At 46.5% G+C, this 26,488-nt stretch overlaps 2 protein-coding genes across 2 annotated transcripts; one reads left to right on the top strand and one right to left on the bottom strand.

The window, feature by feature from the left end:
* The first annotated feature begins 1,227 nt into the window (after positions 1–1,227).
* Positions 1,228–14,300, top strand: LOC102052208 (myeloperoxidase). Its single transcript, XM_027805982.2, has 12 exons — positions 1,228–1,324; positions 1,922–2,015; positions 2,882–3,057; positions 3,676–3,799; positions 5,699–5,828; positions 6,418–6,618; positions 6,718–7,033; positions 8,204–8,364; positions 8,734–8,986; positions 10,378–10,548; positions 11,370–11,607; positions 12,124–14,300. Exons 1-12 carry the CDS (start codon positions 1,228–1,230, stop codon positions 12,374–12,376), a joined length of 2,214 nt encoding a protein of 737 aa, XP_027661783.2. The 3' UTR covers positions 12,377–14,300.
* Positions 14,301–15,286: 986 nt separating this feature from the next.
* On the bottom strand, positions 15,287–26,486 carry LOC102045862 (1-acyl-sn-glycerol-3-phosphate acyltransferase alpha-like). The gene is made up of 6 exons (XM_005439568.3): positions 21,461–26,486; positions 20,007–20,140; positions 19,362–19,537; positions 18,993–19,088; positions 18,407–18,479; positions 15,287–16,002 (listed from the first exon to the last, which is right to left on the bottom strand). Exons 1-6 carry the CDS (start codon positions 21,643–21,645, stop codon positions 15,857–15,859), a joined length of 810 nt encoding a protein of 269 aa, XP_005439625.1. The 5' UTR covers positions 21,646–26,486; the 3' UTR covers positions 15,287–15,856.
* Positions 26,487–26,488: the final 2 nt, after the last annotated feature.

The following is a 26,488-nucleotide window of genomic DNA, read 5'->3' as shown; positions in this document are numbered from 1 at the left end:
GTTTGCCAAAAAGGAAGTCAACATGCACTCAGAAGGAATGGAGAAGTGTGCACTTTTCTGTTTAATCCAGCACAATGAGCCAGCAGAAATTTCCTCTTGGCTCAGTCTGGTCCCAGTTTCTCCCTTTTTGTCCCCACCCAGGTCAGACCTGGCTCATTTCTGCCCTGGTCCAGGTGCTATAAAGGATGGGCTTGCTCCTGAGTCCTACTAGCTCTGCAGAAATGACAGGTAAGATCAGTGCTTTTTAATTTTATATCTGTATTTGACTGATTTGGTATTTCTGGTGTGTGTATTGGCATGTTCCCCCCAGGAGATGAGGAGACGGAGTAGAGCGTTAGGAGGTTGGTGGTCCTTTGTACTTACTTCTCCCCCCCCCCCCCCCCCCCCCCCCCCCCCCCGTATGTGGAATACATTTATTTTGAGAAGCAAGAAAAGGCAGCTTTTCTGCCTCATGTACTGATACCCTACAATATAAGATTACAAGGAATAAGTGGCCTTCAATCCCTGTGTAGATGTCTGAAGAATTTCCACAGATGGTAAATGTAACATAACCTGCCCTACTGTGAGAAGTTTGATAGTTTTTCCAAATTTTCTGTTTTTCCTGTTCTAAACAGTTAAAATGTTGACTAAATTACTTAAAATATATCTTTTTGTAACTTTTTGGTGAAAGGTCTCCTTTCGTATATGATGCTGATAGGAACAGATAGCACACATTTCTAGTGCTGATGTGAAAAAGGCATAGAGACAAGTTTCAGGGAGCATCAAGAAGGCTAATAGAGGTGATTGAAGGCTGGAGGACTGGTGCTAGATGTAGCAGCTTGTCTTGCTCAGTAACAGGACGGGAGGGCAGGGAGTGATGTGTGAGGTTTAACCTCCTTTACATAAGCCATCTGAGAAGGACCTTCCCGAAGGCAGGACACCAGGACTCTGCCCTCTCCCAATGCACCTTCCCAGTAGTCCCCATCACTGAAGCGTGGACGCTACTTGGCTATCTCCTCCTTGGCAGTTACTCAGCCCCGTTTACTGCATGTCCCATGCCACAGGGATGCCCCATGCCACATGCCCTGCATCTTGCCAACACCTAGAGGCCTTGCCAGCCAGAGTCCCACTTACAGACCTGGTCAGCGGGCTGCTGTGTTTTATTCCTGGATCCTGCAAGAAATATTCAAACCAAACCTGTCAATCTCTTCTGATGTTTCAGTGAAGCCCTGCCCATTCAGAAGGTTTATGTTGCATTTCTCTCTAGGCATAAAACCAAGAATTACTCTCTTAGGATCTATCATCACTCTCTGCCTAGTCGGGGCAATGGATTCCTCATTAAATAGTAAGTTTCTGCTTCTCCTTCAGCTGCTACTGTTTTTGAAAGGGTGTGAGCCAAAACTCACTCTTGAGATCCTAATTAGATAGAGCTTCAATATAAATTTGAAATATCCTGTAGCTTCACCCACTAACAATGAAGTTAATACCTAAGAAACTTGACTAAGGAAATTGCTTATTCAACCAACAGGTCTTCCAAGCATGTGGTCATTATTTTATGGTGGGGAAACTGGGTCAGAGATCCTGTGTTTGGGTGCTTCTGTGCATTTCCCTTCTTACAGGGAAGAATAGCTTCAAAAAGAAGCATGAAAATTAACTCCCTAAAAGCCTCCCAAAGCCATCAGAGCCAATTCTATGAAATGGACGATAAGCTACTCTTTTACAGTCACTTCTCATCCTGTGACTTTCAGGACCTCAGCAATGGGATGAAGCAGATGAGCAAGAGAAACACAGATAAAGGTGCCCAGGTAGCACCAAACACACAGTGGAAACTGAGTGTAAAGCTAACCAGTGCACCCCAGCACCCAGCGATGGGTGGGAAGTGTAGCTCCTGGTGTACGTTGCAAAGTATCCTCAATTTCTGCTTTTTCTTCTTTTTTAGTAGAGGAATCAGAGGTGCTATCAGATTCATTTCTTCTGAGCAGCATTAATGAAGCGAGGCAGCTGGTAGACACAGCATATTTACATGCTCGACAAAGGTAAGTCCTTTTTGCATGAGGGCCTCGACATCATAAGCAACAAAAGAAAATATATGGTGTTTCTTCTGTTTTCCAATGCATATTTATTATGGAGATGCCTTCATTCAAGGGCTCTGCCTGTCATAGCTGGAGAGATCCATTTGCCCAAGTCTGGTTGGATTCTAGCATCTCATCTCAGTCCTAGGGCCACCCTTCATCACCCTTCAGAACCCATTGCCTCCTCTCCACCCTGCACACCCCTCAGCAGTCCATACTGGTACGGGCACACTGGACACGTGTGAAGTCCTCTCCTGGCTGCCGAAGTTCTGCCCTGCTTTGGAAGGACCACAGCTGTGCAGACGAGCACCCTGTCACAAATAAGTCTTGGTGGAAGCCAGGCCCCAGGTATCTCTCCCCGGGATATGGCCCCAAAAGGCTGGTTCCAGGCAGCAGGATGCTTTGGGAAGGGGTCTCTCTCCACCCAACCTGCAGAAGGTTTTTCATTTGTGCAAGAAAGAGCCATAGGACTGGGAAAAGATGCAACGACCAAGGTTGTCTCTCTCTTCGTAGAATATATCTTGTGACATACTAAGTGTAAAATTTTATCCAGTCACTGAATACCCAGTTTTCCATTGATTTAGCTTTTCACATCATATTACAAGATTTATTGTGACAAGGACATAATGCAGACTTGAAGTAGGGGATCACAATGATTTGTTTGCCAAAATCTGAGATGATGTGCAAAGCTGATGAGCAGCCAGCTTGTCCTAGGTGAGCAGAGCCTGCCTGGGACCCAGCAGTGCTGTCATGTCTAAGTACACCCAGCATACCTGGCAGAGGAGATCTGATTGCAGAGAAGGTGCTTCATGGGACTTTTTTATCTTCAGCTTAAAGAGAAAACTAGAGGAAAAGTTTGCCAACCCAATGGATTTCCTGAAGCACTTAAAGGACCCAGTAGGAAGAACCAGGTCTGCAGTTCGTGCTGCCGATTACTTGGAAACTACTTTGAAACTCCTCAAAATAAGGCTGCATATCTCTGGGAAATGGAGATTCAATGTTACAGGTAATGTGGTTCAGACCAGAATGTCTTACAAAAAGCTGAGAGCAGAAAACCTGTCACAACAGGTGACAGAGAGCCGCTCTGCCACGATGCAAATAGCTGGTAGTAAAACCCCTCCCCACAACAGCCCCAGGTGAATAGACTTTAAGCATGCTCAGAGGCAGACCAGACCATCTGGTATTTTATTCATCATCTTTGGCAGTTTGATGAGAAAAACAGCTTAACAGTAAGTGTGATAAACCTGAGACAAAATGTGCTGAATGCCAGGAGGCTCTGACCACCGAGACAGAAGCTCACCTTCCACTTCTGGTCCTCACACCCACCTGCCCAGGTTGTAATACACTGCGTGATCGTAATTTTATTCCCAGTTTAGGGCAAAATGTTGTTGCTGATGATTCTCCCCCATGTTCCCTTGGAAAGTTGTTCCATGCCATCCCAGTTTCCCTAGTGCAGAGGTGAGAGCTGATCCACAGATGGCCTTAGGCACCAAATAAACAGTTCCAACTCAGATGTTATATATACACGGCTCGGACTCAGCTGACTTAAGCATTGATCTAGAATAATAAGAAGCTGAAATAAAAAAGTAAAAGAAGATGTTATTTTGCATGGTTTCTCTTACAGACCTACTGGACAGAAAACAGAAGGAGGTGATTTCCAAAGAAACTGGCTGTGACTATCAAATTCGTTCCATTAAATGCCCAAAGCATGATATTTACCGGACCATTACGGGGGAGTGTAACAACAGGTAGGATTTGTGTGCACAGGGAGAGTCTCAAGTCTGTACTTTGACCCTGGGTAGACAGCTTAAGGTAATTTGTGTAAGGACCTTTCAACAGGGCAAGAAGAGTGAAGTGCTCCTTTCAGTGGTGCCTGTAACAGATGTTTCTTTTCTATCTATGCCTGGCAGGAAAAACTTTATTGAAACGTTCTTTTTTTTGTCATTTCTTGAAACTTTTGGATTTGAGCCCATTGTTCTCCACATGTTGCTTTGGATGAAGGAAGGGACTTCTTGGGGTGGGGAGAGGTGAAAAGTTGAGGAAAGCGGATTTTGGGGCTATGACACCCAGCCTCTCACTCAGCTTGAGGCTCCAGGAAGTCACCCCTCCACTCTTCCGTAGCATGGATAATACTAATTTCCACAGGTTGGTTCCTATGAAAATATTCAGCTCTCATCATATCTGTGTGGCTACTGTTGATGCGTAAGGATGGGAAGTAACTAAGACTTTAATTATTAGATCTTCTAGCTTTGTGTATTGTGTAACCTTAATCTGAAGATGTGAGCTCTTTGGCTTTTTGCACATAGCTTCCCTCTGGTTTAAACCTGGGATCAAACATTTATTCATTTATTTCCTTGTTATCTTTTTTTTTTTTTTTTTTTTTTTTTACCAGAAGATAGCTAAATTTCTAGCCTAATATTTGGAAGTCAAGGCTTGTTGTCCTGTTCTGCCACAGATTTGCTGCCTGGTGTGCTAACTCCAGCCCCTAGGTCTGAGTGGGGCTTGCATCTGATGTGCATCTGGCGTGAAACAGATGTGCCAGATGTGAAGACATAGCACAACTCTGCATCACACGTGCAGGGAGCTCACACTCACGGTGCTAGTGTTACAGTCAGTCTGCACCCTCAGACCCAGAGCCTTCAGCTCCCTGGGGACAGCAGTGCCCATGCTGACTTTTAGGCTGAGAGTAGGGCTGTCCTTGGGCTTGCTAATTTAGTGGGCTGCCAGGGAGATAACAAGGCACTCAGAAGCAAGGGGACTTTGTCATACGTTAACATTTTTCTAAGGATCTTGCTCAGCTTGAGATGCCCACCGTGAGTTAGCACTTGGATATTTTGCAAAAATCCGCCTGCAGGGACAGTAATAGCAATCAAAACAAGAACCGTGGCTGTACTGGGCTCTCAATATTTGATGGAATTGCTTTAGCTATGGTGTGGCAATTGGTCTAGGGCACGCTCTTCTTTCACAGCACACAGCTGTACATTTTGGGTATACCACTCCTTTTTCAGTGTAGGCAGTTACTACACAGGTTTTGTGGATTGAAGAATTTAAAAACAGAGCTGGTGCACAGCAGCAGCTGATATTCAGTTTCCCCAAAACAACTTGTGTTTCTGTGTCCTTAGGGCTCAATCAGCATTATTGTTCTTCTGAAACAAATGTTGCTGAGTTTACCGATTCAAATTCTTCTGAGCAGTGTGAGGCAAGATAACAAGCGGGCTCAGCTGCAGATTGCATTTTGAGAGGTTCTGTGTTGGACATGGGGAAAAACTTCCTGAAGGGGTAGCACTGGCATGGTCTGCAGGGAGGTGGAGGATCTTCATCCTTGGAAGCTTCCAGCCCTCAGCTGGGCAAAGGCACGGCCACCCTGATCACAGGTGATGGCCCTCCTGTGAGACTGATTTTGTGTGCAGCAGCAGACACAGAGGTGTAACACAGATAATGGCACAAGGAATCTTAATGTCAAAAAAAGTTCATTTTCCTCGGTAGTAATAATCTTGGTATTATTTACTTCTCAGTGTTTTCTGGCTATCACCTCGGTTACCAGACTAATCAGACACATATTAAAGGGCTGCAAAATATTAGTCTGTACAAGCCTGTTTGTTTCTGAAATAATACCAGTGTTTGCTTTTCTTCCTGTGATGCTCCAGAAGGCATTCCCATCTGGGGTCCTCGAACCACGCGTTTGCCCGCTGGCTCCCAGCGGTGTATGAAGATGGAGTGTCAGTTCCCAGAGGGGCGAGTGAAGGAAAGCTGTACAATGGGTTTCCACTCCCGCTGGTGAGAACTGTTCTCTTGTCCAGATAACAGCAGTGGACGCTGCATCCATCAGAAATGTAAACAGTGGCAACATTGAGACTGTACATTGCTTGATCCCTTCCTCTGATTTCAGCTGCTGATTTGAGGCTTGTTTAGCTATGACTTGGAGTGATGCTTTTGTTGGAGACAGACAAGAGCACAAAGGTTGTGAATACTTCACTGAGTAAAGCATGGACCACATAACGTTTTCAGAAATATGCATCCCCAGGTTTGACGCGGGCAGCACCACAGTGTGCTCAGATACACCAGGATGTTTACACAAACGATAAGGCTTGGGTGTTCCACAGCTATCTTCTTGACTTTCTGGTGGTGTGCACATACATCAGTTCCAGCTGTAAAAGGCTTTCCATGAAGCTTGGCTGAATGACTGTGGAGTCAAGAGGGTGTTACTTATCACATCTGTTTTAATAAAGATGGGGCATGGCATGTTTAATGCCATAATTAACTTTTATGAGCTTATCTAAGATGCATGATCTCATGGTGGGTGCTATACTGAGGTAAATTCACCATGGTAGAGAGTCACACACATTTGCATTTTGATTTCCTGCAGGTTCGAAAAGTGTCAAATGAAATTGCTTACACAGCCAACGAGAACATCACTCAAGATGAAGAGCTCTCTCTTGTCTTCATGCACTGGGGCCAGTGGGTCAACCACGACATAGACTTGACCCCTGCCAGCGGTGCAGGAGTGAACCCGGAGCTTCACTGTGAGACCCACTGTGCCTTCAAGTCCCCTTGCTTCCCAATTAAGGTACCCTGACTTTCATTCCATCCAACCCATGCTACCTTAAGACAGTACAAGTAAGACCGCATGGCTTTCTGAGGCATTGCGTTTGTTTGTTTGCTTTAGTTTCCCCCTGACGACCCACGGATGCTGAGGTCAAACTCTTGCATGCCGTTCATCCAGTCAGCATCAGTGTGCAATCCCGGGACGTTCACCCGTGAGCAGATCAATGCTGTCAGCTCCTTCCTCGATGCCAGCACGGTGTACGGCAGTGAAGACTCTGTGGCAAAGAGTATTAGAAATCAGACAAACCAGCTAGGTTTGATGGCTGTGAACCAGAATTTTACTGATGCGGGGCTGGAATTATTGCCCTTTGAGAATAAAATGAAAAGTGTTTGTGTTCTCACCAACAAGAGTGCAAACATCCCCTGTTTTAAAGCAGGTAAGGTGTATTTGTGGAATGGTTTTCAGTGGCCCATAAAGTCAAAAAGGATCATTATGGTCAGGGGTCTGATGTCTCTATATTTGTTTGAGGTGCTGCAAGACGTGACTGTGTAAGGTGAAGGGCAAGGGATCCTCTGCAAATTTAAAAAGAATAATAATTTAATAATAATTGTTTAATTAAACATGAAAATTATTTTGTTTTGATTTCCCAAAAGAGTTGCAGAAAATCCATCCTCCCTTTAAAAAGTCTTTTCAAAGGTAGGTGAAATTTTCAATAGAATAACCACCAGTGTTTAAGACTTCTCAGTAACTCCTTCCTCCCTCCACCGAGAATTCACCATTCAGTTTTCAACTCAATCAATATTAACAATTAAATGCTCTTAATCAATTTAGTTAACTCTCCTTGGTATCACATTCTAAATTTTTAGTATTTCAAATATTGCAACCTACATCAGAAGAGAAGCCTAGAAGTTTGTCTGAAATTTAAACACACTGATGACTCAAACCAGATCTTATTAAAATAGGAGTGAAGCATCATAGGCACAACACTGAAAAAAAAAATTATAGATGTGAAGCTTACGAAATCAGTCATAAGAATATAGTATTCCCACTGCATGTCATTTTCTCATTCCCTGCACAGGAGAAGAGCTCCTTGCTGAGTGAGGAGATGCTCAGTGCTTCTTCCACCAGCTGTCAGAGGGTCTTCACTGCATCCCCTCCAGTTTTCCCTCAGCACCACTGCCAAAGGCACCTTCACAGACCTCTCAGAGGTGTTCAGAACTAGGGGGAACTGAGACAAATTTTCCAAATCAAACATTCACAGCACTGACATAAAAGAAAATCGTATCCTTGAGGTATGAAAGGAAAGCAGACATGATATTTTTCACAGAAATGAGACACTTACAGCTGCTTCACGACGATGTGTAATATAGTTCAAGTTGCCAAAAGCCTCTTCTTCAGTGGTTTTGGCTGAATGGTTTGGATAGAGAATGTTTTGTCTGTGCTGGAAAGAAATACCTGGCATGAATGATGCCTGCTAGGAAGCTTAACCATGAGGACTACTGCCAGTAACACCGACCATCAGCTGGCACTCACCTGTCCTAGCACAGCAACCTGCTGCTGAAATAAAAAGCAATTTACAAAATTCCTAAAATATTTTCATTTGTAGGTGACAAACGGGTAACTGAAAACCTGGGACTTTCTGCACTGCACACTGTCTTTCTACGAGAGCACAACCGCCTGGTTACAGAGCTGAAGAAATTAAATCCTCACTGGGATGGAGAAAAGCTTTACCAAGAGAGTCGGAAGATTGTCATCGCCATAAACCAGGTACTGCTCGCTGCTCGCTGTTTATCATCCGCATGCTTAGCAGTGGCTTTTCCTCCAGGAAAAGGGGGAAACCCATGCATTGCAGATACAGTGGAGTTATCTGTGGGAGTCAAAAACTGTGAATCAGGATGGTCCATCTGAGACAACAATAATATCCAGAGCTTTTTTATCCATTATTTTACCAATTACTTAATTATGTTTAGTAATTCCAATGTATTATGCTAAACTCATGCCATTACTGCTGCTCTTTTTTCTAAAGATCTTAATGAACTTTGCTACTAGACAGAGTCCGTGTTCATGCTCTGCACTTTACTGATGGCATTTCTCCTACAGCTGCTGACAACTTGCTCTGCTTTTGTGCTTTTTCAGATAATAACATACAGAGATTACCTTCCACTTCTGCTTGCAGAGGAAACCAGCAAGTGGATCCCTTTGTACAGTGGCTACAATGAGACTGTGGATCCTAGAGTTTCAAATGTTTTTTCCCTGGCTTTCCGATTTGGTCATACGTCAGTACAACCTTTTGTATCCCGTTTGAACAACAGTTTTCAGCCTTTGGGTTCGTTCTCCCATGTCCCACTTCATTTGACCTTTTGTGCTACGTGGAGAATTATAAAGGAAGGTAAGAACGTGGGGCAGCCAGCAGCGCTGGTCTGGTCCTGAAGCAGGGGATGAGGTGGAGGTCTGCTGGTAAGACACATGAGCCTAGACTCCAAAAACTACTTTAGCTCCACTTTTTTAACTGGCCTCACACAAATTACGGTGCCATTTAACTTGGAAGGTGGTCATCACGTGTCTACCCATGGGGCTGCAGGCAATTTGGCGGTCTGCTAAGTGTGGGGCAGCAGGACAGTCCTGCAGATTTGTCACCAGACACAGCCTAACACTGGTTCTGCATTGTGCCCAGGCAAAATGTGTGCACAGTTGTTCTCCAGCCATTGAACATTATCAAGCACCAGCTCTCGCAGAAGCAGCCACATTGAAGCAGGATTTTGCATCAGAACATACAGTTCTGTAGCTTCTTTGGCACAGATTTTCAGTGTTGTCTTCCTCAGGCCATGGCATGATAATTGCATTTATATTCTGAACATGTCAGTAAATAACCAAAATAGGTTGTTGTACAACTCTCCGTTCAATGAGACCCGACAGTGTGAGCATTGCTCATTCACTCAAATAGTGCCGCTGCTCAGGCTGTTCCAGGAGGCATGAAACTCATGGTGCCAAATGTTAGTCAATCAAAATCTAAGTCATTCTAAAGCATTATATCCCCCTGTAATCAGTAGGCATCGCCAGAGGGTGATGCATCCAGTTTAACTGAGCTAAGACAGTGCGAACGCTTCCTAGCGGTGGCCATCTCTCTTACGACTCTAAAGGGAGTTGTGGGATCCTGCTCTTACACAGCTGGTGTCTGCAGACATGAGTTTTTCCAAGGAAGACAAATGCTTCTTCTAAAGCGAGTTGTCTAACTAATTATGGAAAACATACCAAAACACACATGCAGCCAGTTTTCCTGAGTTTTACAAATACTGTCTTCTTAATGGCTATGAAAAAGACACAGACAAACAGACATGAATTCATTTGATCATTGCATTTAATGTTTTATTAAATATCTGTCAACTAATAGCTAATTATAAACAAAATAATTTGCAAAACCTAAACCTTGGGCAGAACCCCATGTATCTAGTACCTGCTGGGGACTGGCAGGCTAAGGAGAAGTTCTGCAGAAAGGGACTTGGAGGTCCTGGTGGACAACAAGTGGACTTAGGGCTGCAGAAGGGAAGGCTGAGCATTGAGGAGGGGTGAGAAATCTAGTTACTAAAGGGAGGCCTAATCTGCTGGCCTGTGCAGATATGTACATCCACACCAGATATGTTGAAATGGAAATAACGGAGCTAGGTAAACAGCCCAGGGTGGAAATGACATCTAATGCAGTGCTGTTTCAGCTGCACAGAAGGGACTATCAAAGCTGTGACTTGGTACAAAAAGTCTTTGCTTGATTTACCATGAATGCAGGTGGCATTGACCCACTGATCCGGGGCATGGTAGCTAATCATGCAAAATTGATGAAACAGAATCAACTGCTTGTTGAGGAGCTCCAGAACCACCTTTTTGAACAGACAGAGATAATGGGTCTGGATCTAGCAGCCCTGAACATGCAACGGGGAAGAGACCATGGACTTCCAGGTAAGAGACATAAGCCCAAACGTCCTGCGAACAATACTCTTTCTTTCTTCTGCTGTTTATAGTAGTTCCACAAATGTACTAAGCTTTTTCCATACCAGTGGGAAGATACAGTGCCTTGATTTGAGGGCAAAGGATGGAGATGGAGTCAAGCTCAGGGAAGAAAGAGTCTCTGTATTATAAAGAACTTTTTCTGCAGGATTTAAAACAAGGACACAAGGCTAGGAAAGCAAAGATTATAATTGGATAATGCAATAAAGAGGGGTAGAAACAAAGAGAGAACATGTGGGGTACAGAAGGTACAGATGCAAGCAACCTGGGCTAGAGCAACCATCTGTGCTTTGTTCTCTGCCAATTGATGTTTATTTTGTTTCTTCAGACAGCCCAGAGCTCTGAGCAGAAGTGGCTTGCACCCACAGGTATGATTGCCCCCAGGCACTGGAGAAGCAGAGGTGCTCTTGGGTTAAGCAGAATCAAATGTTGCTTTTTTCTAGGACTTTGGTCCTGGAAATTTTGCCTCCCAAAACTGCAAGGACTGGTGCATTCACCCTCGGCACTGGGTAGCTCTAACCGACAGGATGAGATGAACCTGTGGTCACATGCAAAGGCAACCCGGATTGTTACTTTAGTGTGTGCATATAAAAAGGACCTTTGAAAACATGGCATTTGTGGTGACTATCTAGACAATAATGTCTTCCAGATCCTTTAATGCCATGAGAAGAAGCAGACACTGCTCATGGGCCAAGGGGTCGGTTTAGCTCCTGAGCCGAGGCACATGGTGTGGAGACATGGATGCTGATCAGCTGCTGTTCCTGTTTTTGCAGGTTACAATGCCTGGAGGCGCTTCTGTGGGCTCTCCCAACCTCAAAATGTAGATGAATTGTCTGAAGTGCTAGGCAATTCCAAACTGGCCAAGAAATTCATGGACTTGTATGGGACACCGGACAATATTGACCTCTGGATTGGAGCAATCGCAGAGCCCTTTGCTCCCCATGGCAGAGTTGGACCCCTCCTGGCCTGCATCATTGGCACCCAATTCAGGAACCTGCGTGATGGGGACAGGTAGGTAACCGAGAGCAAACCTTCCCCATGGCATTTATTATGGGAAAAATGCCAACATTTCATGTGACATGCTAACCCAGCCCATCTCCAACACGTCAGTGAGTGCTCCCAGCAAAGCTCACACCTTGATTTCAGCCCAGTTGCTGAAGGACTCTGCAGCCCATTCCTACAGACCCATGTGGTTGAGGAGCACGAGCTCCAGACCATGGGTGATTTGCAGCAGCCTCTGCCTGAGGTGGGATTTGCTCTCAGGGTACAAAAGGGGAGGGTCAGTCACTGCATCCCAGCAGCCTGGTGATGCTGTGTGGAAGAGGCAGCCTCTCTGCTGCAGATGAGTGGCAGAATCCAGACCTGGCTGCACTGGAGACACCTCTTTCCAAAGGGGTGTGCCTGCTGCCTGAGGAATCGAGGTGGATCTGGCAGAGGCTCACCTTAGTCAGACCCCCATCTTGGCAAGAAACGAGCACCAAATGCCTTCAAGGAGACTGTAAGCTCCTTCTGAAAAAATCATTGCAGATTCTGGTGGGAGAAACCAGGAGTTTTCACTCAGCAGCAGTTGCATGCACTGAGAAACATCTCACTGCCAATGGTGATCTGTGATAATACTCGTATCAAAAAGATACCCAGGGATGTGTTCAAGGTCAACAGCTATCCCGAGAACTTCGTTGACTGCCATGAGATCGACACACTGGACCTCTCACCCTGGAAAGATGAGCCTGAGAGTGGCGCAAAAGGTACACAGTTGTCTGAGGTCTGTCACAAATCATAAATGCCCTACAAGGTCAGACTCTTCTGTGCTTAAAGAAGTAAAAGAATTAAATTCATCACAGTGACTCTGCCCCCCAAAAGACCTTGACCATCTATTCAGCCCCACTCAGACACCGCTGGAGGCAGAGGTGGTGTTAGCCTAGTCTCTGTGCAATCCATCACCTCAATCATCCTTGACTAGCCTGCCTCTTCCTCTTCAACTAGATGGGAAATCCCTGAAAATCCAGTCTGTTCTGGCCCTTGCAAATGTGTCCTTCTCTAACCACCTTATTCCAGGGCAGCTGGAGACTTAATTCACAGGGAGGGTGTCCATGAATAAATCAATTAGAAATAGCCAGCCTCTTCCAAACTCTTACTCTGTTGCTCCAAGCCCCTGCTCTCCCCTTGCCTTTCCTAAATCTTCGAAGCATTTTAAGGTATATCTGGAACTGTTTTGACACTGTATGGCCTGATACACCAGCAGTTTAACACACACAGCCAGAGTTTACAACTCTTGAAAGACATTAAACCAGTGTCTTCATGTAAGAGATGTGGACACTAGCTGTGTCCTCCTAGTGACACACTTTTGGCATGGGCTATCCCAGTTGAAAATGATGTGGAGAGAACAGAGACTTGTAGAAGACAGGTATGACATGAGCAGAATGGACTGGATTGGATTTTTTCCTTCTGGCAACCCATTTACAGAGAATCACAATACCTGGGGATCACCCACTCTGTCCTTCTGCAAGGCACAGGCCACAAAGCATCTCGTGCAGTTCCTGTATTGAGTTTGATTAACTGTACTTGAGAGAGACACTGTTAAGTCATTTGCACTTGATGCAAAGGCTAAATTACAGTGACTTCACCCCATTCTTTAGGATCCAAGTCCAGCAGATGCTCACCTTCTCTCTCAACAATAGAGACTTCCTGATTTCTTTTATTAACTTAGTCTTATGGTCACTTAAATTTACTGAGCCACTTCCCATGGCTCTTTTATCACCAGGCTGTGGGGCAGCTGCACTGTGACTGCATAACCTAGAGAGAGTGAAATTCCAGGGTGTTAAAAAGCAGCTGCTGAAAGTTTAACCTTTTTGAGTGTCAAGAAATTGCCCCAGAAACACTCATCCAAAGGGATGCCTGATACTGGGTCTCCAGAGGTACCTTTTGATAGGGCTGGAGGCACCGCAGTGTCTCAGAGGTACAAGGATACAGGGATGAGCTGGTATGCAATTACCCATTCACCACTGCCTATCTTAAGCTATGGAGTCAAATAAAACTGTAGGGAGAAATACTGTGCTCAGGAAAGACTTTCTGCCACTCAGTAGCTTTTTCTGCTTCATTGACAGTTTCCAATCCTGCTCATCAGACCAGCACTGGAAACTCCTAACGGTGGCAGTGAGCTGCTCTTGGGAAACTGCTGCCTGTACATCAGGCTCAGCTGACTGCTGTTGACTGAACCTCAGCACATGATTTCCCAGAGAGGAGCTGAAGACTATGTCTGCTGGTTTATTTGCTGTACTGTGATTTTTTCTGTAATTTATTTGTGAAAGCTTCCAGTAATGTAAGTCTTCAGATAGAAGGGTGATTGCATTTTATTGTCTGTTGTCCTAAAAAAAAAGTGTTTAGAGGTGTGCAAGGCTTGGTTAGGTGCTGGATGCTTTATAACTCTCTAAAGGCACAATCAAGACAATTTTTTTTACTTACTGTCCTGAATGGGTGTCAAATCTGGAAGCTGGTGTGCTTGAATTTCAAAATCAAATTCCTTATCCTTTGTACCTGCTCAGAAATTAGCAAGTTCATGTAAACTTTATCAAAACTTTCCTTATCTCCTTGTTTTGCACAAGAGCATAAACTGCTCAGGCTGTTTCTAATTAGCAGTGCGATTTCAGTCTTTGAAGAGCCTGGAGAATGGCAGCTGCATCTTGAAGCCTATAAACGTCTTTTATTTAAATGCTTTATTAAATTTATTTAAATGTTTTATTAAACACCAAACATGTGCGTTTGGGTGTGCTGAGCAGTAATAAAATACATTGTATACACGCATCTACGTTTGCCATCAATCCTGGTATGTCAAACATGTCCAAAACTTTCTTTGGCTATGGTTCATAGCTAAACATACCAGCATAAAAAAGCAAACCATAAGATGGCTGGTATGTAAACCACAAGCACTAGGGCTAAAAATTAATCACCTGGCTGGTAGGATAGCTCCCAAGACCCTATTAAGTCAATGAATACCAAACACGTAAAATCCATGTTAAGTTTCCATGTTTCCTTGGCACAACTGGAAGGGAAGGAGGGGATTGGGAGCAAGAAGGTGGCAGCCTAAGGTAGGGTCATGAGTGAAGCTTGTAGGTGCAGCAGGCACCTCTCTGATGAGGATTAATGAAGGAGATGCTTGGTAAGAACCCATGGCTACAGACAGCACTGGCACTACGCACTTGGCCACAGCGGTATGCCAGCAAGGCATGCCCGACTCAGCCCAGTGCCCCACGCTGCCTACCCACGGCGGGGGCTGCAGGGGACCCACGGGGCTGCCAAGGCCCCGCGTAAGCCATGGAGCTTGGGGACTGTGCTGCTCCATGAGCCCCTGGCATGTGGGGAGTGGGGAAAGGCTGTGGTGACCCTGGGCAGAGGAAGGCAAGATGTCATCCTCTGACACACAGAAGACAGGGCAAAGCCAGGCAGTATTCAGAAGTCAGGAGCTGCAGCTCCCAGAGCGCATTTGAGTTGCAAAACACCTAGATTGTGTTACAAACCATGAGGTTACTAGGGCACAGCAAGGATACTAAGCAACACATTTTTACTTTTGCCTCTGGCTTCTGAGTCCCCAGGCATGCTCGCCTCGCACTTTCAAGATCTACCCAGCCACTGCAAACAAGACCATGCTTTGCTTAAAAGGAAGGCTAAGAAAAACAAAGAAACCACCAGCCCCTGCAGGCACATGTCAGGTCTTTAATTCCCCTCTCCCGAAGCTGCCTTGGCTTTCCCCTCTCATGGCAGAGGTACCTCCCAGGTCCTCCCCACGGAAAGAGGTAGGAGACAGTGCCTTCTCCAGAGTGTGCTTCCAGGGGAATGTGGCAGCCCTCAGACCCCCAGACACCCACTTCTCGAGGCAGGATGGTCGCATGCTTGGGGTATATGCCTCCACCTTGTTGGTTTTGTATAGGAAAAGGTGATTACAAGCATGCAGTGATGATCAAAGGAAGGGTCAAGCTCTGCCTGGGGTCCAGCTGGAGAGAAGGTCTCAGGGTTATGATTGCAAAGAAATGTCCAGCTACCCACCATGTGTCTGTCCACACAGGTGGCACAGTTCTCTGGAAGGAACATGGCAACCATTTCACCACCTCCACTTACAAGCTTTTCTTTCTCTGTGGACTTTTTGCCTGTCTTTGGTACATCAAAGTTGTAATTCATGGTTGTCTCTGCTGCCAGACCTTCCTGCAGGTGCCATGCCTTTCCCCTCAGCTCCTACACACGCAGCTGGAGCTGGAAGATAGGATCACTAATGGGAAGCCCCATTAGTCATTCCTGATATCCCCTGAAAGGTGGTGAGCATGGAGTCACGGACCTGCTCGGTGAGCTTGGGGACATCATCTGGGCCCAGGCCGACGGTGTCCACTTCTGGCAGGATTTGGATGATGCTTTTTCCTGGAAGAGTGAGGCAAGAGGGTCAGAAAGGGAGAGGAAAATACAGCGGTGCTGTAGAAGAGCAAGAGAAGGTATAGCAGAGGGATCAATGCAAACCAAGGAAAAAGACAGAAACAAAGGGAACCACCTCTTTCATATACCAACAGTGGTGTTGTAACCCAGTCATGTCCCAGATGCACACAGCAAAAAACCAAACCAGGATTTTCCCATCCACAGAGACCACAAAAATCATAAATACAGAAACAGGTGAATCTCTTCCCAAATACATCTAATCCAATGATTCAAACGGAAGTTTTCACAGTGGAAAGACCTCTGGGTATATCTAGATCATGGCAAAGAGAATGAGATGTCTGTTATACAACACATCCAAACTGGTTGTGCTCTGATCTATGTATATGAAAGTCAGCAGAGTCCCTCGTTCCAGAAACAGGCTTTGGGATGAGAGGAACTGCACCCAGGACTCCCTGTTTGGCCAAGGTGTGTCATACTGCTCTTGCAAAGTGCCTATGCAACGGACTGGTGCAAACAGTTTATATATATATCTGTCTGTATATGTATGTATGCATGTACATATACATATATAAATATACTGGGGAAATGTCATCATCCTCTTCTGCTCTTGCACCCAGTCACCCTTGCTCTGGCCAGCGAAGACAAGACTCTGCCTGCACAGACATCCACCTGAGGGTCTGGGCTGTGGCTGTTATTTTCTTTCTTGCATGCCTTTACACGTGTGCTAGGAAATGAGATCCAGAAGTGTTGCAAGCAGAGCCATGCAAGGGAGGCAAAACAGAAGTGTGGAGAAGAGCTTCACAAAAGAGGGCATGCTGCCCGCCTGCACATCTTGCAGCCTAGGCTGGGCTTGGTATCTCAGCAGTCTACTACGCTTCACTTGGTCCTACAGACAAAGCTGAGTGATGATGGGGCTGCGCTGAAAGCGTTGGTCTGTTGGGGTGTAACAGACATCCAGCAAGTACCAGACTTGCTCCATGCCTGACCGTGGGCACACACTGGACACAGCTGGGCTTTCCAGAAGCTCATCAGCATGCCCAGAGCCACTGTGGACATGGCGAGCTCTCCTGACCTGAGGATCAGCCTGCTCAGTGTGCAGAAATCTTGGCCGTGCGTAGCACATCTTCAGAATCAGCCCTGGCAAAACTTCCAGGTGGGAAAAGTGGGAAGGTACGGGAAAAGCTAACTGTGGCTCTTTCATCAGCAGTGAAGGTCCTACCTGTTTAGCAGGGCTTTGGACAAGGGCTTAGAGGTCAGCTAACCACGATCTCCCAGGCTGAGATTATTATAAAGGCCAATGTACATGCAACCTTATGCATTAAGACCTTAAGAGTCTTCCGTAAAATGTTCAGGAGGGTTGTGGAATCTCCTTCCTTGGAGTTACTCCAAACTTAACTGGACAAGGCACAGAGAAAACTCTTCTGTCTTTAGAGCTGGCCTTGCTTGAAGCAAAAGGTTCCGCTGCTTCAAAGTTCTCCTCGCAGTGTGCTCTTCTGTTTTCCCAGAGCAGCGCCCTGCCTTGGGGGGCACGTAAGGGGGAGCGGGCTGGCATCCCTGCTCATGCTCCTGTTGGTGCGCCTTCAGGGAACCTTCCAGTGCCAAAAGGCTTTTGTGTGTGGCCCACAGAGAGAGGACAGACCCAGCAGGCAAAAGATTAGTAGAAACAGATGGTGCAGTGTTTAACATTTGCACCGACTGTCTCTTCCAGGTGTCTGCCTGCTGGGAATGACTACACCCAGGACAGACAATGGGAGGAATGAGAATTTCAGGTGCAAATCCTTCCCTCAGGAGGCAGCAGGGCTGGCCCGCGGGAGGGTGGGAAGTGGCAGAAGCCCATGTTGGGGTGGGTGTCAGCAAAGGAAGTGGAGGAACAAGATGGGTTACTTTTCTCTGTTGGAATTTGAAACTTTTTTTTCCTGCATTTTCATTTGGAAGCCCAAGACTTGCACCATTTTTTCCCCATACAATTTCATCAGCGACCAGCAGAATGTTTTATCATCATAAATGGATGAAGCATGGTAACTGGGAGGAGATGCACTCTCAGGGTGACTTTTGCTGAGAGGTCCATGTTTGCTTTTGTTTCCCAGCTCTCCATGCACTTGCAGCTCCAAAGACAGTGTGTGGGGGCCAGGGCCAGGACCTGCCCCAGGGCTGCTGCTTTTCCAGGTTCCCTTATACAGGTACCAGGCAAGCTGTGAGAAATCCAAGGGGAGAGGCAAAAGTGGTGCCTGAAATCTCCCATTCCCTCCCCTCCAAAGAAGACAGAAACTGCTGTTGCCTTGGTGCTATCTCCAAATCACACATAGTCCTCTGCCCACTCACCTCATGGCTTCCTCCAAGGTCTGGGCTTGCACCAACACCCAGCCCATACTTTACCCTGAGCCGTCCTCACCTGTTGTAAATCTCTTCTCCTTCTGGTTGTAGAATTTGCAGTAGGAAGAGATCACTACAGGAATAACAGGGACCTGGAGGGGAGGTGATCTACAATGAATCGACAAATTTTCCCATTCCTTCCCCAAAACAGAACCGCTCTTCTTCGGTGAATCTTGCACCTTGCTGATAATTATCCCAGTCACCTTCACAGTAAACTCTCAGAGGGTTAATGGGATATTTAGCTCATTTAATTGTATCACTCTATGTCTTCACTGTCGGGTTTTGCATTTTCATCTCTGTATTTAGACCAACAATGCATGGATTGCCAAATTAATGTACAGAGACCTGTTCAGCAGAAACTCCCCATGGCAGGTCCAGGGCTCTTGTTAAGGTCCCCCCACTTTTTTCCTCAAGCTGAATCATGAAGGTTTTCCACTCATTCCAGAAACAGCCCCCTCCTGTGCAACTTGCAAGCTGCTCATGGGCTCCTGGATGCACACTTGATCCAAAGGGAAGCCAGGAACCAGGAGTCACACAGCCCTGGCTGCTGGGGGGCCATGGCAGGCGACCCATACCCCAAGGGGCAGGAGGCAGGTGGCTCTCACCTGGGCTTTCACAGCCAGCTGGAAGGCTCCACGTTTGAAGGGCAACATGGAGCCACCATGATTGCGAGTTCCTTCAGGGAAAAGCAAGACACAGACCTGCAGGAGGGAGAAGACATTGAGCTGAAGGGACTTCCAGTTGCTATTCTAAGCCACTGCACAAGCGTACTCCTCTGGGACTGATCTGTCTGCTCCTGACCGTGCAGAGACATCCTCTTCCTCCACTTCAAGCACTTTATGGACACACAAAACACTGAACCCACCAGAGATGCTCTTATCCATTCTGCTCAGTGCCCAGCCCAAAGATCCCTTTCCAGCCACATCAAGGCTCATGTTTTCCAGTGCCTCCTTGCCAGAGTCCTCCCCACTCACTTTTTCTTTGTGCAGGGAGTGTGCCACCTGTGTCAAGGTTGTGATAGACTCTTCCTTCTTCTTGCGGTCAATGAAAATAATTCCTGAAAGCCAGCATGCTAGGCCAAAAGTGCCCATGTATAGGATTTCCTTCTTCGCAATGGGCACACAGCGATCTGGTAAGATCTCCATCATCACTAGAAAAGGAGAACAAGGACAGAACAAATTGTCACCTGCACTGGGGTTTCCTTCAGATTCTGGGCTACAGAGCTCTGCTCTGGGAGTTGCCATGCCTGCATCACCCATCCAGCTTCATAGGATCAGAAAAACGTTGGGAAAGGGGTCCTGGGGGTCTCCAGACTAACCACTCGCTTAAAGGAAGACTATTGCTGGGCACTGAATGAGAGCAGCTATGACACAGCTGTGGTCCACTGACACTCTCATCCCCATTCTCTTGGAAAGGATAAAGCTGATTTAGCGTGAAAATACCTCTAATACTGTGCAGAACAACCCTGGCTCTAGTATCCTGGAGATCAGCCCTGGCTTGGGGCTAGCTGGTAATGGACTATGTAGCTGCCACTCCTGCCCCTCTGCCTGCGGTACTTTCATCCTCCCCTCCCCTACAGACAGCTGGGGCCACGAGCAGCAGGCAGGATCGCCACATACCCATAATGTCAAGGGAGGTCTGATGATTCAACACGAGGACGAAAGGTTTCTTAGTCCTGAGGTTCTCTTTGCCCTTCACCACTATCTTGAGACCAAAGATGTATTTGAGTGGCAGGAACATCATGCGCAAAAACCTGGAAAAGGGGTGCAGGCATTATCCAAAGAGACACTGAAATTGGGTAAAGGGACCAAACACCATTCTTCCTAACCCGCCCATCTCACAGACTGCTCCTGCACAGCAGCCTGTTTCTCTGCAGTCCCAGACTTGACCCATGACTTGGAGAAGAGCAACTAGTATGTCTCTTCAGCTTATCATTTCTTTAGAGAAGATAAATACATTTAGCAGGTTTTCTTCAAACCAGGTTAGACGAATGCCCTAGGAACTAGAGCTACAGCAATTCTGCAGATCAGCCAGATTAGATAATGCCCAAATTAAGAGTGCACCTATTTGTATTCTACTTCCCTGCCCAGCTTGCTGAATCATGAACACAGGCTGCAATAAACACGTGCCTAACTGCTCTTGCCCAGGCTGTGAAAAGAGAGGTGATTTTGCCTCTAGGTGACATTAGACTGCAATTCTGGGAGTCATATTTTAACAGATACTGGGAAAACAATGAAAAGAATAAAAGTCAGGCACAAAAGTCAAGAATTGGATAAAATTCCTTAAAGCAAAAGGCTGATGCTCAGTTAGGAGATACAAACTCCCACTGTAGCATACAGCAATGAAGTGGTAAATTCAGCCTCTGCAGCACTTTAGAAGGCTACAAGCACTATGCTGACGTGTAGCAGAGTCAGTTTCTAGCCCCTCTCAACTCACACCCCAAGTCACTAATGCCCACTGCTGCTAGCCACAGGCGTGCACCCAGCGGGCAGCCCTCTGCAGAGGCAGGAACTGGTGGAGGGGAGGATGGGCAGCAAGGGGGAAGGTTCAGAGACTGCTGGACCTGGTGTCACCGGGCTAGAGACACCAGTGACAATGCAGGTGCCAGCACTCCGCCGTGGTAACAGTCTTGTGCCTGTTCAGGTGGGCGCTGGGTTAGAATAAAGTTGAGAAAGAGAAGATCACCTGCAGAGGCTTCCTCACCAGAGCTTAGGAAGGGCATGATCAGCCCCACAGAAGAGGGAAATACAGCTCTGAGACCAGATAGGAGAGGTTTACTGAAAACAGCAAGTTACTTTAGCTGTGCATTACGTCCAGTTGGTTGGAGTTACCCAGTTTGTCAAATTAATGTCACCTTTTACATCCTTTCCTTCCATGATTCATTATTCTTTCTATTGACTCCAATACAGTCCTTAAACCTACATCCCTCCTCTGCATTACAGGGCCTGTCAGCTTTCCACACTGATACACAACTTGTGTCTCCCCACTGCAGTGCAGATCCCAGAACCCTCCAAAACGAGTGCAAGTTGAATCTGTCAGTGCCCCGAGCAGAAAGAAGCCACAGACAACTTACTTCATGTTTTCTGCGTCGCGTCCACGAGGAATACTCAACATAATAACCAGAATGCTTACGGTGAAGACCCACAACTTATAGAAGGTCATCTTGCAGAAGTATCTGAATGCAGGATTCACCTGGTAAAGAACTAGAAATGCGATGAATAGAAAAGTAAATGGGTAGCGAAGGAGCAAAAGCTCCATCCTGCCAGCCCAGTGTCAACCAGAGGAGTGTTGCACTGAGCAGTAAATGAGTCACGAGCACCCAGTGTTGTGGAGAAGAGTTCAGATTCCCTTGGTCAGCTACATGTGGGTGGCGCAAAGCTGGAACGAGATTAGGGAGTGATGCTCCAGAAAGGCTGCGCTTGCTGCTCGGAGCTAAACTACCATGGGAAGCCGGTTTAGCAAGGGCACTCCAGCAGTGCCGTGGGTGGGAGCCAGCTGGCAAACACGCAACAGCAGGGCTGCCTGTGTGCGGGGGGTGTGTGGCTCTGGGCTGGTAGAGCAACGGGGAGCCAGCCCCCCTTCAGGGAGGCTCCGTGTGTAGACGTCCTGAGAGCTTCTAAGAAAATCTTTAACGGGAGGGAGTGGGGTGAGTTGGGCACACAGACCGTCTCGCTCTCTGTGCAAGCACTGAGCCTCACCAACAAGTGAGCTGGCTGTGAGATGTGCAAGAAATCAGAAATTAGCATTATGGAGGAGAGAAAGACCAAACCAGTGATCCTAGCAGCCAGCTCCTGCCCAAAACATCTAGGGACTGGAAGGAGCAAGCTGAGCAACTGGATGCTCCTCAAGTAGAGTGGGAAAAGTGGGAAAAGTGGGAAAAGTGCCACATGTCTAGACAAGAAGACAAAGCAAGAGCAGGTACTCCTGATGTTTTCATGGCCAGAGGCAGGCACATGTTTAGGCAGCATCTGCTTAGGTAAGAAGTAAATCAAGAAAATGCAAGTATAACCTGGGAGCGCTCCAACGGCATTTCAGCTCCTAAAACCACCACATCAAAAGGATCTTTGTGGTAAGTACAGTGACTAGGCTGAGAAAGCGAAGTTTCATGATCCATCATCTGCACACTGCTGAAGCAGCTGTCACTCAAACAAGTAATAATAATAATAAATTCCAGCCAGGACTGAGAGCTGCAGATTCTCAAAAATCAATAGTGTGAGGACCCATAAAACCACACTGACTGTCGTCTGCAACCTAAAGAACAAGATCAAAGGCCCGAGAACAGTGAAATGGACAAGCCTCAGTAATATTATATGAAGAAACTGAGGGAAAGCATGATAATGAAGGCATTCCCTGTGCCCCCTGCTCCCCTGGCTTAGCCAGGGCCCCTTTCTTTTCTTTTGTGGAAAAACTGGAGAGAAGGGACTGCTCAGCTCTCCCAAGGCTTCCCTGCAGCCACAGGAGAAGCAGCCAAAGCAAAGAGCTTTGTCCACATCCTCCACACCATCCCTGCACCAGGACATGGAAAAGACAAGCACCTCACGTGTGCTCGCTGGATCCAGGCTCTGTGACCCTTCTGTACCGGTGCTACAGAGACCAGCTCCCTTCTGGAGATGGTTCACAGAGACTTGCCATGGCTCTTCATGCGTATCCAAGGTCTGATCTGGCAAACAGTTACCTCCCTAATGCTTATTAACCTTCTTAATATCTCACCAATATCAGTTACGGCTTTTCATAATTGGGTGGAGGTTGATAGGATGCGCAGCTGGTTCATCCTGACCTGCCAGGAGAGAGGCTCCTAAAACACAATGCCAGTGAAAGGCTTTTTGTGTGGTGGTCCTCCAAGGATGGCCGTAGCTTTCAAATCAAGCCTGCTGTTGTCAGGTTCCCAGTGCAAGAGGAACATCTTACACAACTCTGCACATGAAGACTAACCTAGAACATGTGCAAATAGGATCTCATGACAAAGCACAAAAAAGCTTTATTTTAAGTTACTGACAGCGATTTTTGCATACTTTCATCAAGGCTGTAAGGAAATGATGTTCCTGCAGCACACAGTGCACTCCTGAACAGGTAGTAAGCTGTAGCAAGGTGATGATTTACCCAAAGGAGCACAGCAACCCTAACAGAGCTGGTCTACATAGAACACAAGATCCTGAACCTGCGGAAAAGACAGAAAAATGTCTTCAACATAAATGGTGGTGTCCACATGGTCGAAACCAAGCATAGCCAGAGAAGGACCCACATAAGCAGATTTAGAGGCGTGAGGCCCTGTTAGACCCTCGTCGTGGCCAGCTGATGGAGGAGCGGTTCTCCACAGACCACCCAGCTGAGGGGTGGCCAACATCGCCTGGGCATTGCCGAGCTGTTCTGAACAGAAAAGTAACTCTGCACACTCAGAGCACTGGGAACAGACACACTCTCGAGAAGACATCAGATATGCAGGAGTCTGAAGCTAGGCTTATGATTATTTGGGCTTTTCAACAGCTGGTAAGTGTCTCTCAGAGTATGGAAAAAGACAAGGACATAAAGTGATAGTAAAAATCATGGCATTCCCATCTCACCATGGAGAGATAGTCAGCACAGATCTGACAAAACATTTACGCTCCAAACACACAGATAGTAAATTCTCAGCTATAATTTTCTTCTGTTGCAAGAATCCCTAGCACCGAGATCCCCCATGCTTCCATTTCAAAAGCAGTCAGATCTTGCCTAACCTGCAAGGTGTTTTCAGAAGCTACAGCTTTATTGAAGCTCCTGTTTCCAGACAAATGGATCCATGCTCAGTTGACTCCCTTTTGCCCCTGGGTCTTTGCATCCTTTCCAAAGCCTGGCTCAATTCAAGTGAATCTTAGGAAGAGGAGGGGCTTGCTCGTATCATGAACTCTCATCATGCAGCTTAAATGACTCTCCTACTCACCAGCTCTGCTAAGCCACACACATTGGCCAGAAGAGAGAGGTGGAGGCAGGGAGGGTGATCTAATCTAGTGGGAAAAGGCGAAGACAATGGTCTTGTTCGCGGTAAGCAAATGAAGGCTCAAAAGAGAATGGACTGCTGCCGATACAGCAACGCTACAAAGAGAGAAGAGTTGCTTAAGTTCACAGTTGACTCCTAAATGCAAAAGCAATGATTTCAGGATGAAATATGGGGAATTGATTCTGAAATGGGAGCAATTCCCATTGGAAACTGCAGACACAAATAGCTCCACTGGAACAGACTGGAACAAGTTATCAAAGGGCAAAGCGTTGGGACTGCTCAGTGCCAAGGATCACATCAGCCACCCAGTCTTCAGGAGGAGAACAGTACTAAAAGGAACTCATCTAGTGCATGCAGTTACTACTCAGTTAAATAACATTAACACTGATATTAAAAACTTCAGAGAGATTCCAAGGTAAATATATTAGAAATAGATCATGAAGACCAAGGAAAATATCATGCACTGTCTGCAGCTCCATGATGAATCCATGCATTGCTCAGTTTTACAAGATTTACAGATTAGCTTTGAATGCCTACTTATGAGCAAAGACATAGATGGGAATTTTCATAATGACAGGAGAAGAGTTTCTAGAAAAAAATGCATCCTGACTCATGAAGATTTCCATGGCATCTGGACAGCCCTGACAGAAATGTAACGCAACAGGCTAGAACAGCCTGTGCTATAGGACTTGCACCCATGGAGGCAGTGCACAGCACAGCCAGTTGAACGGTGAGCTGGAAAATAAAACAGTTTATCACTGTAAATCACAGAAAAATTGAGATGGGATGGGAGCCCTGGAGGTCTGCCAGCCAACCAGCTACTCAGAGCACAGTTAACTCCAAACCCAGATTAGCTTGCCCAGGGCCTTGCCTAGGCAAGTCTGGAGAATCTCCAAGGATGGAGATCCCACTAGCTTTCTGGTCCCTGTGTCCAGACTGCACTACTATCGCGGAGAATAATGTTTTCCTTTGTCTAACAGGAATTGCCCTTGTTGTAACCTGTGTCTATCACCCTTTATCCTTTCACTGTGTGCCTCTGAGAAGCATCTGGCTTCATAGCTAGTCATTAGGAAGTCGAAGACTGCAAAGAAATCACCCCCTCTCCCCTTCTCCAGACTGAGCAAATCCAGCTTCCTCAGCCTTTCTTTGTACATCATGCACTCCATCCCACTGACCACTTTGGCAGGCCTCCACTCAAGTGAAGTGTAGTCATCACTGTGAGGATGTCCTGAGCAAGATGGACATCCATTCTCTGAGCTGAAACAGCTGGGGGAGGCTGCAGGTGGGAAAGAAAGTGGATGAGAGGCCCCACCAGAGCCGGGAGGGAGAGCTGCATTTCTGAAATCAGCAGCAGAGGCTGAACAGGGCAAATGATCCCGTCCTGGCTCCTGCAGGCTGCGTACCCCATTGCAGTGGCTCCACCAGCCAGGACAGGCACCCTCCAGGCAGTTCTATTGCAACAGGTTGCATCCTGCCACACGTGTGTGTCATAGGCTTGATTGAGCAGTTTGATCAAGTTGATGGGCTAGATTAGATTTCCCAAATTTCAGTCTTGTGCTTGGTGAAAATTGGAAAAATAGGCCCTCTGTGCTTAGGGCAACCAGAAAGATCATGCGTGATTTTGAGCAGGTCAGTTCCTCTCCCTTAAGTTAATTGCTGAAGTCAAACAATAATGAATGAGATCCCCTCTGTCCCAAGGGGCTGAACAGATGCTGGATGTGCAGGTATTAGTTTGTTAACTAGTATTAGAAAACCAAAGCTAGAGAGACAGACACCCCCCATGTCGTCAGGCATCTCACACCCATCTGTTGACTCCCTTGTAGTTCTAGCACTGGGAACTTACTCAAGAAACATGGGGCTTCAACCCACTCCAGAGCATGTTTGCATGCTTTCTGCCTTCAAAACATGCCCAGGCTTATGTTTATCCACCTACACACCCTGCAGCATTATCCCCAGCACTGCCCCTCCATCTTGGCCAAATGCTGGAACAAGTCAGTGTCTATGTCTCTTCTTTCTCGCCAAAGATCTCGCAGACATGTTTTGGGGGTGATAAGGAGGAGATTATTGTCAAGTGTTTGTTTGAACTACATCCTGCACTGGCCCTTCCGCTGTGGAATACTTCATACT

Source organism: Falco cherrug, chromosome 1, assembly GCF_023634085.1.
Source record: "Falco cherrug isolate bFalChe1 chromosome 1, bFalChe1.pri, whole genome shotgun sequence".
In the NCBI taxonomy this organism is placed as follows: Eukaryota; Metazoa; Chordata; class Aves; order Falconiformes; family Falconidae; genus Falco; species Falco cherrug.
Note: the sequence above shows the minus strand (reverse complement) of the source record. Positions and strands in the feature narration are given on the sequence as shown.